Genomic DNA, 16446 nt, shown 5'->3' with positions numbered 1-16446 from the left:
ATTAATAACATCATATTATCAATGGACCTTATTCTGTCCTTGTTCATAAGTTGTGGTGAGGGTTTGAATTGAAGTATAAAGCTGAAATTACATAAAAATACATTTCTCATTTTTATACAGTGTCTCACATACTCTTTTTTATTTTTTTGGTTTGTTTTTGTTTGATTTTGTTGTTTTTTTGTTTAAGGCTGGATATCTGAACAGAAGTGTCATAAATTCTCTGTGGCTGTCAGAGATACCAGTGTCACTCCTCCCTCCCTTTCATTATACCATTTCTTTTTTGTTTCCTTTATTTTAATTTTATGTTACTTATGTGAAGTTTAATGTGCTTCTCCCAGAAAACATTACGTGGAACACACAGCTTTTTCTAAGCAAGCTGTACTTTCAGAAAGTTCTCCTGAGGTGAAAAGTTAGGTATTCTAAGGTAACTGAGTGGAGGCTTTGGTAGCAGAGAAAAAAAAACAAATTCGTACAATAACATCTCTTTTGTCTCACCAGAGAGTGAAAAGCAGATTCAAAAGCTACAAAAAAAGATTAAATTTCTCATTTGCAAAACTGGAGAGTGATAAAAGGAAAAAGTTAAAGGTTTTTCCTGTTTGAGAGGAAAGGTCATGTTCACAGTGAACAGCCTGCAGGATCAGACCATACTTATTTATGAGTCAGTATAAGCTTAGCTTGATAGTACTATACAGAAGAGAACTGTCAGTTGAATAGAAAATGTTCTTGTCCTTTCAAGTTACAAGTGTGACAGGTGCCCTAGATGACATCCTGCAGGTGGGAAGGTTCTATGGGCCCTTCTGTTATCATCACTCAAGTGGAAATACACCTGTGTTAAATGCTTGTCCAGAAAAAACCAGACAAAATTCACACCAAATAGTTGAGGTTAGAAGGGACCTCTGGAGATCATCTGGTCCAACCTCCCTGCTTAAACAAGGTCACCTAGTGCCTATTGCCCAGGACCATGTCCAGATGTTTTTTTAATATCTCCAAGGAGGGAGACTACACAACCTCTCTGGGCAACCTGTTCCAGTGTTCAGTCACCCTCACAGTAAAAAAGGGTTTCCTGATGTTCAGATGTCCTGTGCTTCAGCTTGTTCACATTGCCTCTTGTCCTGTCACTGGGCACCATCGACAAGATCCTGGCCCATCTTCTTTATACCTTTCCTCCAGGTATTTCTACACATTGATGAGAACCCTGCTTGAGCCTTCTCTTCTCTAGGCTAAACAGTGCCAAATTTCTCAGCCTTTCCTCTAGTCCCTCAATCTTCTTTGTGGCCCTTTGCTGGACTGTCTCCAGTATATCCATGTCTCTCTTGTACTGGGGAGCCCAGAGATGGAGACAGGACTCCAGGTGTGGCCTCACCAGCGCTGAAGAGAGGGTAAGGATCACCTCCCTTGACCTGCTGGGACCACTTTTCCTAATTCAGCCCAGGATACCATTAGCCTTTGAAACAAGAGCACATTGCTGGCTTATGTTCAACTTGGTGTCCACCAGGACCCTCAGGTCCTCTTCTGCAAAGCTACTTTCCATCCTGGTGGCCCCCAGCATATATTGGTGCCTAGGCTTGTTCTTCCTCAGGTGCAGGACTTGGTACTTCCCCTTACTGAACTGCATGAGGTTCCTGTCGGCTCATTTTTCCAGCCTGTTGAGGTGCCTCCAGCATATCAGCCACTCCTCCCAGTTTTGTGTCATCAGCAAATTTGCCAATGGTACACTCTGCTCCCTCATCCAGATCATTAATGAAGATGTTGAACAGGACTGGACCCAATACTGACCCTGGGGTATGCCACTATTTACTGACCTCCAACTAGACTTTGTGCCACTGATCACCACCCTCTGATCTGAGCCATTCAGCCAGTTTTCAATCCCCCTCACTGTTTGCTCATCCAGCGCATACTTCAGCAGCTTGCCTATGAAGATCTTATGGGAAATCTAGGTAGATGATATCCACTGCTCTCCCCTCATCTACTAAGCCAGTCATTTCATCATAGAAGGTTAGTATGTTTACAATCAGTCAGCTCAGAGAAACCCTCTCTTCTCCTTTGCTATGTGTAAGGGAAACAAGAAGGTTGTGGACCAGTAGGGCCATAATGAGTAGACCAGACTTGAAAGTCTTTAAGCATCTGACTCTTAATTCCGCAGCTCTTGCTGGACTTAACCCCTTAGACAAGGTTACGGTGTGATTTGATTTCTTCTGGTGGAAAGATGGGGTGGATTACACAATCTGTGGCTTGCATGGATCACTGTGTGGTCCCCTCTGCTGTTCCAGCACCCTGTTTGGAGATGTTGAAGATGGACAGATTTGGAGAACTCATCAGAATTAGGTATTTTTCAGCTGGATCACTTCTCCCATGAAGTTTCCTGTGTGGTAACACAATGGAGAAAGTATCACAGGAATGAGAAATGCTAACCAGGATGGCAAATTGGACTGATTAAACTAAGCAGTTGTACTGCACAGTATGTCATAACAACATTGGATGAGAGACTGAGACATGGTCAAGGGTCAGAGTATCACATGAAGGTATGCATTCACAGCTAATACAAAAAGACTGACTCACAGACTGGACTAAAAACTTGTGGGTCAAGATAAAGGCAGTTTAATGAAGCAATAGCAAAAGTCATGCACACAGAAGCAAAGGAAAACAAAAGTTGTTATTCTCTACTTCCCATCAGCAGGTGATGTTCAGCCACTTCCCAGGAAGCAGGGCTTCAGTGCATGTAGCAGTTGCTCCAGAAGACAAACTTTGTAAATAACAAATGCCTCCCCTTCCTCCTCCTTTCTCTTAGCTTTTATATCTGAGCAGGCATCATATGATATGGAATATCCTTTTGGTCTGTTTGGGTCAGCTGTCCTGGTTATGTCCCCTCCCAAGATCTTGCCCACCTCCAGCCTACTGGTGAGGAGGGGGGAATGCTGGAGAGACAGCCTTGATTGCTGTGCGATCACTGCTCAGTAGTAGCCAAAACACTGGTGTGTTATCACCACCTTTCTAGCTACCAATACAAACCACAGCACTATGAGGGCTGCTATGGGGCTCAGCCAGACCCAATGCACTTGGGAAGGAAAGAAGAGAAAAATGTCTATCCACAGGAGCACACTCCCCTCCAGAGTCTTCAAAGAAAAATTATTACACTCACTAAGCTAATGTAGCCAAGCCAGATTGTAGTATTTTTTATATAGGACTTGACTAACATATTGAGAGATCCTTTGAAGACTGCTAAATAGGGAGCAATGGACAAGAAACCTATTTATTTGTATTATAATTATTTTCCAAGATTATTTAGATCATAACCACTTAGCATTGTAAATCTAACATAGGCTCGTTCCCGTTTTTCTAAATTCCTGATGTGGCAAAGTTTCTTTTTAACCTCACTTTTCTGTGCTTGAACTCCAGTCAAAAAAAATTTTAAATTACATGTTAATCAGCAGACATTTTAGGTAAGCAAAATTTGTATACAGGCTTTGAATAGTGCAGTAGATTTTGAGAGGGACAACCCTGCCTGTGTCTACCTATTGTAAAACTAACAAAATTCTAGGAAGTTGATTAAAACAATAAATGGCTTATTTTGAAGAAATCATTGTCTTTGAAAGTCTTGGAGTCTCCTTTAAAAATATTTAAACTCATTAAGAGTAAAAAAGAATTGTAGTGAAATTTATTGTTGCTGCGGTTTCTATAAAATGTGTGCTGAAGCTAAAGGATAGAATCTGTTGAGAAATTTTTTTTAAATTTTTGAACAGTCCTCTCTGTCCTACCTCAGAGAACTTATCTGTTTACATGTTCTTCTGTACATCTCAGCAAATGTGTAGTTTGTGTATGTGTCTATACATATATACACATATATATTCATGTGCATACACCAAGATATTGTTGCAGAATCATGTTCTCCTTCCACAAGGTTTTGCAACCAATAGATATCAGAAAGCATATGATTTCTCTTCTGTGCTTCCTTTGCTATCTAATTTTTGCAGTTATCCAAATTAGAAATGTTTGCAATTGTATTTAAGTATTAAAACTAAGTTTTATTGTGCAGTTACTGAAAGTTATGTGGGCACACACTAACCCCCTAAGTACAGATTTCATAACCACTGAAGGACAGAACTATTTAACAGCTGAGCACTGGTATTTATATTTTCATGTAACAAGACCAGGACTAACGAGGAGATAGGAGGAGGAGGCACAGCAAACATACATGTTCTGTAGAAACCCACATTGAAGAAAAAGGAGGGCATGGGAATAATGGCCTATGAAAACTGCATTGGTACAGAATAGCAGTATAGGAAAATAATAGATTGTGGCTCGTGTTTCTGCTTCTTTGCTGCTTTTTTGGCTGTAAACATGAACAAATCCTCACTGTTCTAAACTGGAAATCATTATTTTGCCTTCTGCCTTGTGTAAAGCAGAACGTTTATATATAGCCTTTGTGGTGTTCTGAAAATTACAGACTTAATTTAGACTTAATAGGATTATACATATATTATAAATTAGAAATTTAAATATATAATTTAGATAAATGATTTGTTAGAACATTAACTTTTTGCAATTTAACAGCTTCAGCTAGCAAGCATTTATATTTTATTATCACTAAAGTAAATTAAATTCTATTGGAGACAGTGTCAGTCTAGGGTGTAACTTGATTATGCTACATTTTAAAAGAACGTACTTATTAATCAATGACCTGGATGAAGGGATAGGATGTACCCTCAGCAAGTTTGCGGATGATACAAAACTGGGAGGAATAGCTAATACACCAGAAGGCTGTGCTGCCATTCAGTGAGACCTGGACAGACTAGAGAGTTGGGCAGAGAGGAACCTAGTGAAGTTCAATAAAGGCAAATATAAGGTCCTGCACCTAGGGAGGAACAACCCTCTGCACCAGTACAGGCTGGGGGTTGACCTGCTGGAAGGCAGCTCTGTGGAGAAAGACCTGGGAGTTCTGGTGGACAGGCAAGTTGACCATGAGCCAGGAGTGTGCCCTCGTGGCCAAGAAGGCCAATGGGATCCTGGGGTGCATTAGGAGGAGCGTGGCCAGTAGGACAAAGGAGGTTATCCTCCCCCTCTACTCTGCCCTGGTGAGGCAGCATCTGGAGTTCTGTGCCCAGTTCTGGGCTCCCCAGTTCAAGAGAGACAGGGAACTACTGGACAGGGCCTAGCAGAGGGCTACCAAGATGATGAGGGGACTGGAGCATCTCCCTTATGAGGCAAGGCTGAGAGAGATGGGCCTGTTTAGCCTGGAGAAGACTGAGAGGGGATCTTATCAATGTCTACAAATATCTTCAGGGTGAGTGTCAAGAGGATGGGGCCACACTCTTTTTAGTGGTGCCCAGCAACAGGACAAGGGGCAACGGGCACAAACTGCAACACAGGAAGTTCCATCTGAATACAAGGAAGAACTTCTTTACCTTGAGGGTGACAGAGCACTGGAACAGGCTGCCCAGAGAGGTTGTGGAGTCTCCTTCTCTGGAGACATTAAAAACCCACCTGGATGCAACCTGCTCTAGGCGAACCTGCTTTAGCAGGGAGATTGGACTAGATGATCTCCAGAGGTCCCTTCCAACCCTGACCTTTCTGTGATTCTGTACTTAAGTATACTTTAAATATAGTAGATACAGACTGAAAATGGGCCAATTCTATTATTTTTTAAAATATTTATTAGTATAAAGCAACTATTTCTTCTGTTGTTCATTTTGTGTGGTTTTAGGTTATCAATTTCACTTCTCCATTTTAAACATCTTATGGAAGAAAGAGGATAGTCAGCAGGAAAAGAAAAGCTTCTACATGATCAACTTCTGGAATTTCCTTCCATTTTTATTTTTTAATGATTCCTACTGGGAAAAGACAGTGTATAGTAGTATTTATTATTAAAAATTTCCCCTTCTCTTATACGAGGATCACAGACTGAGTCTTTCTTCTGTTTTCTGCTTCTAAGGTTCCCCTCTTAAAGAAGCTCAAATATTTAATTGACTTTAGGAAAAACTGACTTTTTCCTTCTTAATTATCAGGACCACAACGGGATGCACAAGCGGCACGAGAGTTCATCTTGAAAATGTTTGTAGACCTGAATCCAGACAGTGACAAAATTATCTACTCCCACTTCACATGTGCTACAGACACAGAGAATATACGCTTCGTCTTTGCTGCTGTCAAGGACACAATCCTACAGTTAAATCTGAAGGAGTACAACCTGGTCTAACTGTGCTTAGGAGGCCCTCCAAGACCATCTCTGGGTGATTGAAGATACACAGGAGGGACTGTATTATCTGTGAAAACAAATTGCATAATACTAATTTATTGCCAGCCTGGACTCTGTTGAATGTCCACAGAGTTTTTATTTAATATTATGATTTTATTTAAACTGTATGGAGGAAAAACAAAAGATGTATTCACAGTACATTTCCTTATTTTTTAGGCAAAACCTTGTGACTCAATGTGTTTTAAATTCTCAGTCGTACACTCACAACGGATAACAGTTTTTTGCTACTGAAGCAAAATCAAACTGGTTTCCTCTTTCCCTGACCCTTTCTCTCTCCCTCCTTCCTCCCCTCCTCATGTTTTTAAAGTTACAGTGGCCATTTTCCAAGTTGCATTCCTTGGTAAAATATTTTCTGAGCGATTTGGTCAGGAAAAATGCTATCATCAGAACTGAAGTTATCAGTCATTCAAATTTTACAGAATGTACTTTCTCTGAAGGATCAAAAGTATTGATAGTGTGAGTTTTAAATTCTTTACATGAGTGTTTTCATTCTGTCTTTACTTTTGAGGCTAGAATATTGGGATTGCAAAATAGATATAGTATATATTTAGAGTTTAACCATACTTTCACAGTTCAGATAGATGCATAGTAGGCAGTAATGAAATAATTAAAGACACAAACCTGGGATGTTCATGGAATATCACAGAATCTCTTTTTAATTGCCATGTGCCATTATTTTCTCTTTTCTTTATTCACAAATGCCAAACAGAAATGTCATGGACACTACATTTTCCCCAGTGGCTACAGCCTGAAACAGCCTGGAAGCTTTTTTTATCCAGTTTCATGCATTTTTTCTTAAGTTAGAGCTTTTTTAAAGTGTGCTTTTCCACAGTAGAAAAAATATTTTTGTTATGTAAAATCTTGCCAAATCTGGCTTTTTATAAAACTAGTACTTTTGAAACATAAGATACAGATTGAAATACCAGACTGATGGATTGGGAACTGACCTGACTGAGCCAACTGCCAAATGATAAACCACCATAATTTCAGCTCATATGTTCCCTTTGTTAGAAAATGTTCAAATTTTTAATGCCAAAACCAACAATGTGAGTGAATATGCTACTAGGTATACATGTATAGAAGACAGTTTAACTGTCTCCTTATGTCAGAGATGGCATGACATTGCATACAATGTTTTCTATAATAATATCAAAGCACCTTTGTACAGCATGAAATTATTGATGAATGATCACATTCAGGAACCTTTCTTGATAAGGTTGCCTCTTAACTGATTCACAGACATTTGATAGGCTTCATACAAAATAGCCTCTCTTGATGTTCTTTAGAAAGATTTATTAATGTAAATAAAACAATGAGAAAATCACTCTTGACATTTAAACATGCAAATTTTTAATAACAAAAATGTAGCACGCATTGATGAGCAGCTTAGGTTGAAAGGTGTTTTTTTGACTAGGTGCGTGATTGCTAGCAAGCTACAGAGAGCTCAGAGGTCAAATGTAATTGGATTGATTATCTACAATGCCAAGTAGCACTAGACTGCTAATACTAATGAGATGGTTTTATCCTTAACCCTCCCAACTCCAAAACAACAATAATAAGAACAGTTGCTATTTTTTGTTCCCTCATAAAACACCTTATAATTGAAAACTGACTGTAGGTATAGTGCAATTATGAATGCTATAATCATTGTACATACATGTCTATATATATATGGCAGCACCCACATTGGCTTTGCAATCATTAATTTTTGGCAAATTGAATGTGCTGTTTTGATATATATCTATGTAATTGTATTCAATGTCTTACAGCTAATTCACATTTTAAATAATGTTATTTTATTTACTTTTTTAAGAGAAGAATGTAAATTTTGTCAGTTTATTTCTGACTAGGGATTTTTTTGTTTTTATTTAAAAAGCAAAAAAAGCTTATTATAGTACAGAGTGGTACTAGCATCATGCTGTATAAAATCATTTGTACATTCCTGAGTGAAAGTAAATCAGAGACACGCAGAGGACATTCACAATCAAAGTAATGCTTAAATCTTGTCAGGGTTTTATACAGATGTAGAAACCATTTTTGTTGGAAGAATTTATGCCATTATATCTAGGATTGGAACATAAGCTCTTAAATATGAATTTGTATTTGGCAGATTCAACTTCAGATAATTTTAACTTTATTAGAACAGTGAATTTAGAGACATTTCAAACTATTGAACATAAGTACTAATGGGTATATGCTATTTCCCTAAAAATATCATGAAAAAATACAGAACATCAGATCAGTTATATTATTTCAGAAATTACAGAAACCTTAGATCTAACAACAAAAAAGTTGCTAGTGCATGATAATATTCCTTCTTTTAACCTGGGAATACATTGACCACCTTGGATTTAGTGATATAAATAGAACTGCAGCAAAAAAAAAAAAGAAAAAAAAAGCCAGTGGTGTCTAATGAAGGTTTGGGGTTTGGTTTGGTTTGTTATGGGATATTGGGGGGAGGAATGGGGTTTTAAATTTTGTATAAAAACAAAACAAAAGTTTACTCATGCTTTATGGATATATTGTGATTGCAAAATTCAAGAGTGTGTGCTTCTGGTATATTTTGAGTTGAACCTGTGTCAATGTTTGGATCATTTGAGCATATTCTGAAAAAATATATATTCAGCATGCTAATGCAAGCCTTACATGAGTCACCTAACACAGCATTGCAGTGTGACAGTGTTTACAAAAACATTTCCTTTGTAAATTACATAGCTGTTCCCACTTGCAATATATTCCATTGCTGTTGCTGTTTTAATTGGTGATTTCCACTATGCATTATAGTACTTGAGTCCAGAAGTATGTCCCTCTAACATGAAGCTGAAGGCAAAAACAAGACAGAAACCCTTTTAACTTTGCCAAAATTATGTGATTTCATTGAATGTCATAAATGGGAGAGGAGGGAAGGAAAACATATTGGGAACCTGTGTATTCTAGGTGTTAACTAGTACAAGAAAGCTGTAATATGTGTTTTACAGAAACCTTAAACTAGCTTTTTTCACTAACTGGCACTGTCCTGACATATATAGCTTGATGAAGCTATAAGGGCAGCTTGCTTTTTATAATTCAGATTTTTGCTTTTCAATGTGTATGAACTGTAATTTTTAATCATAATGCCACATGGTTGTGAAACACTTTTTTAAGTTTGAAAGTGGAGAACAGACTTTATGCTGGTTGTCAGTCAGAACTGACGGCATGATTTGCAAAAACTTTAAAAGGGGGTAAAAGGACTGCATATGAAGACATTGCTGGACTGCAAGCTTTTGGTTGTAAGATGAAAAAGACTTTCAGATTACTCAACCTAGTGCCCCTTCTTATGCAGTCTTCGCAAAATAATGAAATAATAGGAGAAAACAAAGACATGTTAAACCACATGGGAAAAAAAAAAGCCCAAATAATTTATTATATGTGCTGCTGTTCTTGGAGCTCTGTGCATGGTTATCCTGAATTACATTAGTAAACTAATGAAGTGTGCACAGTATTTTAATAAGGCCTTCAAATTACCTACCTCTAATTAAGAAACCAATAAAGTTAATATGTTTTGGAGAGACTGGCACAAGTTATGAAATTAAAATGGCTTGTTGTAGATATTTAATGTCTATTTTAGATATCCACACTTTTGTAGATACAGTCCCTCTTTGGACATAAACAACTAAGGTCATATGTCCCTGTCCAATTTGTTAGTTTAGTAGAGATCTTGAAAAACAATGTGTTTTGGTTTGATAAGAACCACTGATATCTCTTTTTTTTTATTTCTGTTTTTTTCCCATAATATTTTGAGTGTATCAATCATAACAAGCATTTCCATGTAATCAGTAATCCATTGAGGGTCATTATCTAGTTAGAGGGATTTTACTGTAACTTTCACTCAAGCTTTTTCAGAGTAGCCATGCTGCAGGAAAAAAAGAATAGGAGAATTGTTTGGGCAAAGCTGATGTTGAAGATAGTATCAAAAATGCAAGAGAATTCAACCAGATCAATCTTATTCTAAAGCTGTTTTTGTGGCTGGTTGTTTTTTTTTTCTCTCAAAAGATGGTCTAAGCTGAAGTCTATTGCTGGATTCCTTATTTATTATGCTGCAGGAAATCCTTACTTGACCGATATATTGGGGGTGGGGGGTCAGATACATTTTTTAATTTGCAGTGTTTAAAAAAATAAAGATCATATTTGCTATTCTTAAAGTGTTATTTAAATGCATGTATTGTCTATTGTTTGGGGGAAAAAATAGGTTGTGCTTTTTTGTTGAAAAAGCTAATGCATAAATAATGCTCCTCAAAAAACTTGCTGGGTTAAAAAATCAGTATTTTTGGCCATAAATTTGTACTATAGTATCTTCATTCCTTGACATTTAACTTTTCTAAAATATATTTGAGCTTCTAGTTCTCCCAAAATGTTTCTTATGATAAATATTGTATAGATGTATTATTCCAGTGATTACTTTTTAAATTATACATGCTCTGTCCTCATTGTCCATATATTAACATTTCCTGAATATCTTTATTATAGCCAGAAAGTTCAAAACATTTAAAGTTCAGTACAGTGAATACAGTTATTTGACATTTTTACTAAAGATTTTTGGGTTGTGTAGAACATAAACTCAGAAGTATGAGGGAAAAGAAATAATTATGTCTTTATTAACAAAAAACTTTCAGAATTTGTAGGCTGTTAAGTGAATTTCTTAAGTGTTTTGCATGATTGCAGTAGTACTGGAAAAGCAGACTGTTTCTTTGATCTTTTTGTTTACCTAAGTGATGATAAGAATAACAGAAAGATGCCTACATGTTGCTTTTGGGGATTCTGCCTCATACTTCATACAATCATTGGATCTCGGATCTTTACCACTGAAGAACAGAATTTCGGCCACTTGCAAAAATTACTTTGTTCTCTACTATGTCATTACAACAGTTTAATTAAGATTATTGAAATGCAAATAATTTGCCTAAGGACTTCAGTGAATTGCTATTTATTTTTCTTTCCTGTTGCAGAATGTAAAGGAGAGGGATCAGTGAGGATTTATTTTTCACCTCTATGTCTCAGTGAGACTATGTATTGGGTTTGTGTGGCAAGGTTTTGGTAGCAGGGCGGCTACAGGGGTGGCTTCTGTGAGAAGCTGCTAGAAGCTTCCCCCATGTCAAATGGAGCCAATGCTAGCCGGCTCCAAGATGGACCAACCGCTGGCCAAGGCCAAGCCAATCATCAACGGTGGTAGTGCCTCTGTGATAACATATTTAAGAAGGGGGAAAGAAAATACCTGTGCAACAAATTGCAGACAGACAGAGGAGCGAGAATATGCGAGAAAAAAATCTGCAGACACCAAGGTCAGTGCAGAAGGAGGAGGAGGAAGTGCTCCAGGAGCCAGAGCAGAGATTCCCCTGCAGCCCATGGTGAAGACCATGGTGAGGGAAGCTGTCCACTTGCAGCCAGTGGAGGACCCCATGCCAGAGCAGGTGGATGTCCAAAGGAGGCTGTGACCTTGTGGGAAGCCCATGCTGGAGCAGGCTCCTGGCAGGACCTGTGGAGCCATGGAGAGAGGAGTCCACGCTGGAGCAGGTTTTTTGGCAGGACTTGGGAGCCTGTGGGGGACCCACGCTGGAGCAGTCTGTTCCTGAAGGACTGCACCCTGTGGGAAGGACCCACGCTGGAGCAGTGTGTAAAGAACTGCAGCCTGTTGGAAGGATGTCAGAGAAGTTCATGGAGAACTGTCTCCCCTAGGAGGGACCTCATGCTGGAGCAGAAGAGTGTGAGGAGTTCTCCCCCTGAGGAGGAAGGAGTGGCAGAGACAACGTGCAATGAACTGACTGCAACACTCATTTCCAGTCCCCCTGCATCACTCAGGGGGGAGGAGGTAAAGAAATCAGGAGTGAAGTTAAGCCTGGGAAAAAGGGAGGGGTGGGAGGGGGAAGGTGTTCCAAAGACCTGGGTTTATTTCTCATTATCCTACTCTGATTTGATTGGTAATAAATTAAACTACTTTCCCCAAGTTAAGTCTGTTTTGCCTGTGATGGTAATTGCTGAGTGATCTCCCTGTCCTTATATCAACCTACAAGCTTTTCATTATATTTTCTCTCCCCTGTCCAGTTGAGGAGAGTAGTGAGAGCTGCTTTGGTGGGCACCTGGTGTTCAGCCAAAGTCAAACCACCAGAGAATAACAACAACAATACAAGTGCAAGCTGTGATATTTAGATATGTGAAATAGATGTAGAAACTGTATGTGATAAATTTTGCATAGTTGTGACATAAACTTACATCACATACTATGATCATATGACCTCATTGGCAAACCATTTTGTACTGTACTGTTCCAAACACTTAGGAGTTTCAGAGTAAACAAAGAAAGCTTCATCTGCCACAAAATATGCAGTTGCTTGCTCCTCATGAACACTTCTGGTATCAATGACAGTGAAGTTTCACAAAGCAGTTGACCCAATTTCATTGGTCAAGCTCATTGCTTCCAAAATGAACCACCCTCTAATTCCTCCTCAGTTCCTGGGTATTACCCTCCTCCCTTGTGTCCACCCTTGGTACTTGGTAAACCAGTAAACTGGGTGAAAGCAACCCCACTCATTTCTGCTCTTCTTCCTTGGCTAGTTTAGTAGTCTAATTTTCCATTTTCTGAGCCAGTTTGGCTAATCAGTGGTTCAGATAAGTGCCAGCCTGACTAAAGGGAAGAGGCAGAAGTGTGTGGCCAAAAGAAAGGCTTATAAATTAGAAAACAAGGAATAAGACTACCCTCCTTAAAACCTAATCCTGAAATTTCCACAAAGAGTGAATATTATCTAAGCCCCTCATTTTAAGAACTTCATGGGCTACTAGGTATTCTGGCTTGGGAGAATTGCCCTTTTCACTTTAAAAGGTCTTGATTTAATTTTTATTCAGAAAAAAAAAGCCTTTAAAGAAAATGGTAGGACAAGAAAACGTCTTTTCTGCTCCCCTGTATGAATAACAAGTTTGTGTAAATATGGACTAAAATCAACTGTATACAGACTGAAGCCAAAAAGTCATGCTTGGTTTTAGGAATATAAAAGTATAAGAATTGGGCTTTCATTCGTCTCACAGGAAAAAAAATGAGTTCTTGTCACTATGCATGACATTCAAGTTTTACTATCTCCTTGGCCAAAACACTCCTTCCTTCTCCCTTCACACTTGTCTATCACACTGATTAATTGCTTTCTGCATGTAAGGAAAATATTTTACAGTACTGCTCTATGTATGTACTGTGTGGAATACTTTCTGATCCTTCTTAATTAAGGGCAAATTGGTCTTCTAAAACTGAACAAATGATGAAGTGTAGTACAGTTGAAGAATACCAGAGCTTCTTGCTTAGTCTTCTGTCATCTTCCTTCTCCCATTTTCCTCTGATTATTTTTCTATATCTTTCCTTTATGTTGTTTGTCATAAAGAGAAGGTTGCTTGACATATCAGATTCAGTTCTGGTAATAATTACAGAACTGTTTATACCAGCTAAATTAAAGGTAAATTGTAACTAAGAATAGGATTAGAAAGTTCTGGTAATCGGGGGCAGTTCTGACCTGTGGAATCGAACTCTACAACTCGAAGAGAGTTATAAAGCAGGTATGTTTATTGTGGCGCCGGGTGCAAGGGGGATCGCTCCTCCTAACTTGCACACCATTTCAACAAGCAGCCAGATATTTATTATACAAAGTCATGCATATACATAAGGTTTCTGAAAATTCAAAATCTCCCTCTGGCACCTATTCAAGATGTACTTTTCATCTCCTTGGGCAGTTGCCTAAAGTTCTTGTTTATCTTTGCATACATTAGCAGTCTTTGTTGTTTAGTTTCTGTTATCTACTAGAGTTCTTTATATGCCATCCATTATCTAACTTCTGTTCAAGTGTTTAACATCTGCTAGCTAACGATGAGCCCTTCCTTATTGTCCACTTATTGTCCATGTCAAGCTAATACATGCCCACTGGGCTGGTTTTAATCTATATCAGCATGATCGATCCCCGAGCAGGGGATCCACCCTCCTCAGGGTTGGGGGGCCATTTGAGTAGGAGGTCGCTGATCTCCTACTACCACAATTATTTTACCCTAGTTTATTTTCTTTTAGCAGTTAGCATGTCCTGGTCAGAAGGCTCCTTATTTACATTCTTGTTGAGCTCATCTACATCGGTACTAACTGTCCCTTCTCAAAGTGCTAAGTGCTAAGCTCCCGCTCGGGTGTTAATGTTTCTGTTATCTATGCATCTTCTGTCTGCAGCACAGTTTTAGGTTTTTCACTAAATCAGTTCCCATGTAGATACACGTTTTAGAAAACAAAACTACTATAACAAAACAGTTACACAGTCCGCTGAAGCATACAGAGGGCTAATATGGGCCAAATTGGGCCAAAATTACTCATTTTAATTTCACACTGTCATTAGAGAATTGTATTTACCAAAACATTACTGATTTTTTTTCCACGGTCCTGTATGAGGTGGTTATTTCAAAGATCAAACACTGCCACTGAATTGAAAAAATGCATTAATTCAATATGTTAAATTGTATTATTGCAGAGATACATTATTACATAAAATTACATGATGCTAACAAAAAAAAGATGACTTGCATGCAGTAAATATTTAAGATATTGCACTTTACATTTATTATAAAGAAAAATCACTCCCTATAAATAAAATTCCATTTATCTCCAGATGAAGTATTTGGAGTCTTTTAACAGTTAAATATGCTCAAAAGTTTGATTATTATATACTAGAGGTTATTAGTTGGTTATCACATGCTGTAGAATATTTGGTTTATTCTAAATGTTTTTAGAAAGTCTGAATAACATTGTGCATCAATATCTTGATTGCTGCTTTTCTCAGTGTGTTTTAGGAGAATATGGAAGGCAAACCTTCACAGTTACTGATAAGACCTGATTTACTTTAGGTTAAGACAATGTCTGAAGTGTAAAATCTATGATTAAGATTTTTAATCAAGTACTTTGGAATTTCACTGTTTTATCTGAACTTACTTAAGCAAACTGAGTATTAATATGGTGTAAAAGGTCAGATGTATACTTAATCAAATTGGATACTTCCCTTGCTTAATAAACTTTTGTTTTAACACATAAATCAATAATATAGTTATAATTTGACTGATGGAGCTACTCTTCTTGAATTGCAACAGATTACTGTGGTAATAAAACAAAAAGTCACTTTTCCTCATCCTAGGTACATAATCATTTAATTCAAATTCTTTACCAGCTGTCAAAAGTGTTCAAATAATGCTATGGTTAATATTTGTAAAAAAAAATAATCTTTGTTGTTTTTCAGTAATATTTAATATGGTCTGGAAATTGATTTTAGGAAGGTGTAGAAATGGTGACACAGGTGGAAGCTTTCTGTGGTTATAGATAAAATTAATCTCTTGATATATATTCATACATGTTGATTCTATATGTACTAATATGAAGCAAAAGCAACTCCACTGAAAATAGCAAGATGTAATTCCATTTAAAACCAGAATAGGAGGATATTATATCGCTCCAGAAGATGAATCCTAGATGATGGTGTTTGGTGTAAATGAGCTCAGCAAGCTTCAAAAGCATATAAAAGGTTAAGTAAACCAAGAAACAATTTTTGAATGGTTTAGGTGTTTATCTGTTCAGGGTTAATGGAAAAACAAAAATTGGGCATGAGATACTTTGTTAGCATATCTCTTAGAGCATATATCATAGGCATGTCCTATGAGGAGCGGTTAAGGACTCTGGGCTTGTCTAGTTTGGAGAGAAGGAGGCTGAGGGGCGACCTCATTGCTCTCTGCAGCTTCCTGAGGAGAGGGAGTGGAGAGGGAGGTGCTGAGCTCTTCTCCCTGGGATCCAGGGACAGGATGCATGGGAACAGTTCAAAGCTGCATCAGGGGAGGTTCAGGCTTGACATTAGGAAGCATTTATTTAGCAAGACGGTGGTCAAACACTGGAACAGGCTTCCTACAGAGGCGGTCGGTGCCCCAAGCCTGTCAGTGTTTAAGAGGCATTTGGACAATGCCCTTAATAACATGCTTTAAGTTTTGGTCAGCCCTGAATTGGTCAGGCAGTTGGACTAGATGATTGTTGTAAGTCCCTTCCAACTGAACTATGCTATGCTATTCTATTCTTTTTGTACAATGTGGAGGTCTCCAGCAGCTGGACTCAGTCTACCCTGTAGCTGACCCCTGGAACTCACTCAGTCTTCCCCAGTTGTTGGCAC

At 38.2% G+C, this 16446-nt stretch overlaps 1 protein-coding gene across 1 annotated transcript in view; it reads left to right on the top strand.

Moving 5' to 3' along the window:
* Positions 1-11930, top strand: part of LOC121080589 (guanine nucleotide-binding protein G(q) subunit alpha-like) — a 125339-nt gene extending 113409 nt beyond the window's left edge. The window contains exon 7 of the mRNA XM_040578720.1: positions 6003-11930. Within this exon, the coding sequence (XP_040434654.1) occupies positions 6003-6193 (191 nt within the window). The 3' untranslated portion in view covers positions 6194-11930. The remainder of the gene's footprint in view (positions 1-6002) is intronic.
* Positions 11931-16446: the final 4516 nt, after the last annotated feature.

Source organism: Falco naumanni, chromosome W, assembly GCF_017639655.2.
Source record: "Falco naumanni isolate bFalNau1 chromosome W, bFalNau1.pat, whole genome shotgun sequence".
Lineage (NCBI taxonomy): Eukaryota > Metazoa > Chordata > Aves > Falconiformes > Falconidae > Falco > Falco naumanni.
This window is presented reverse-complemented; position numbering and strand designations above follow the sequence as displayed.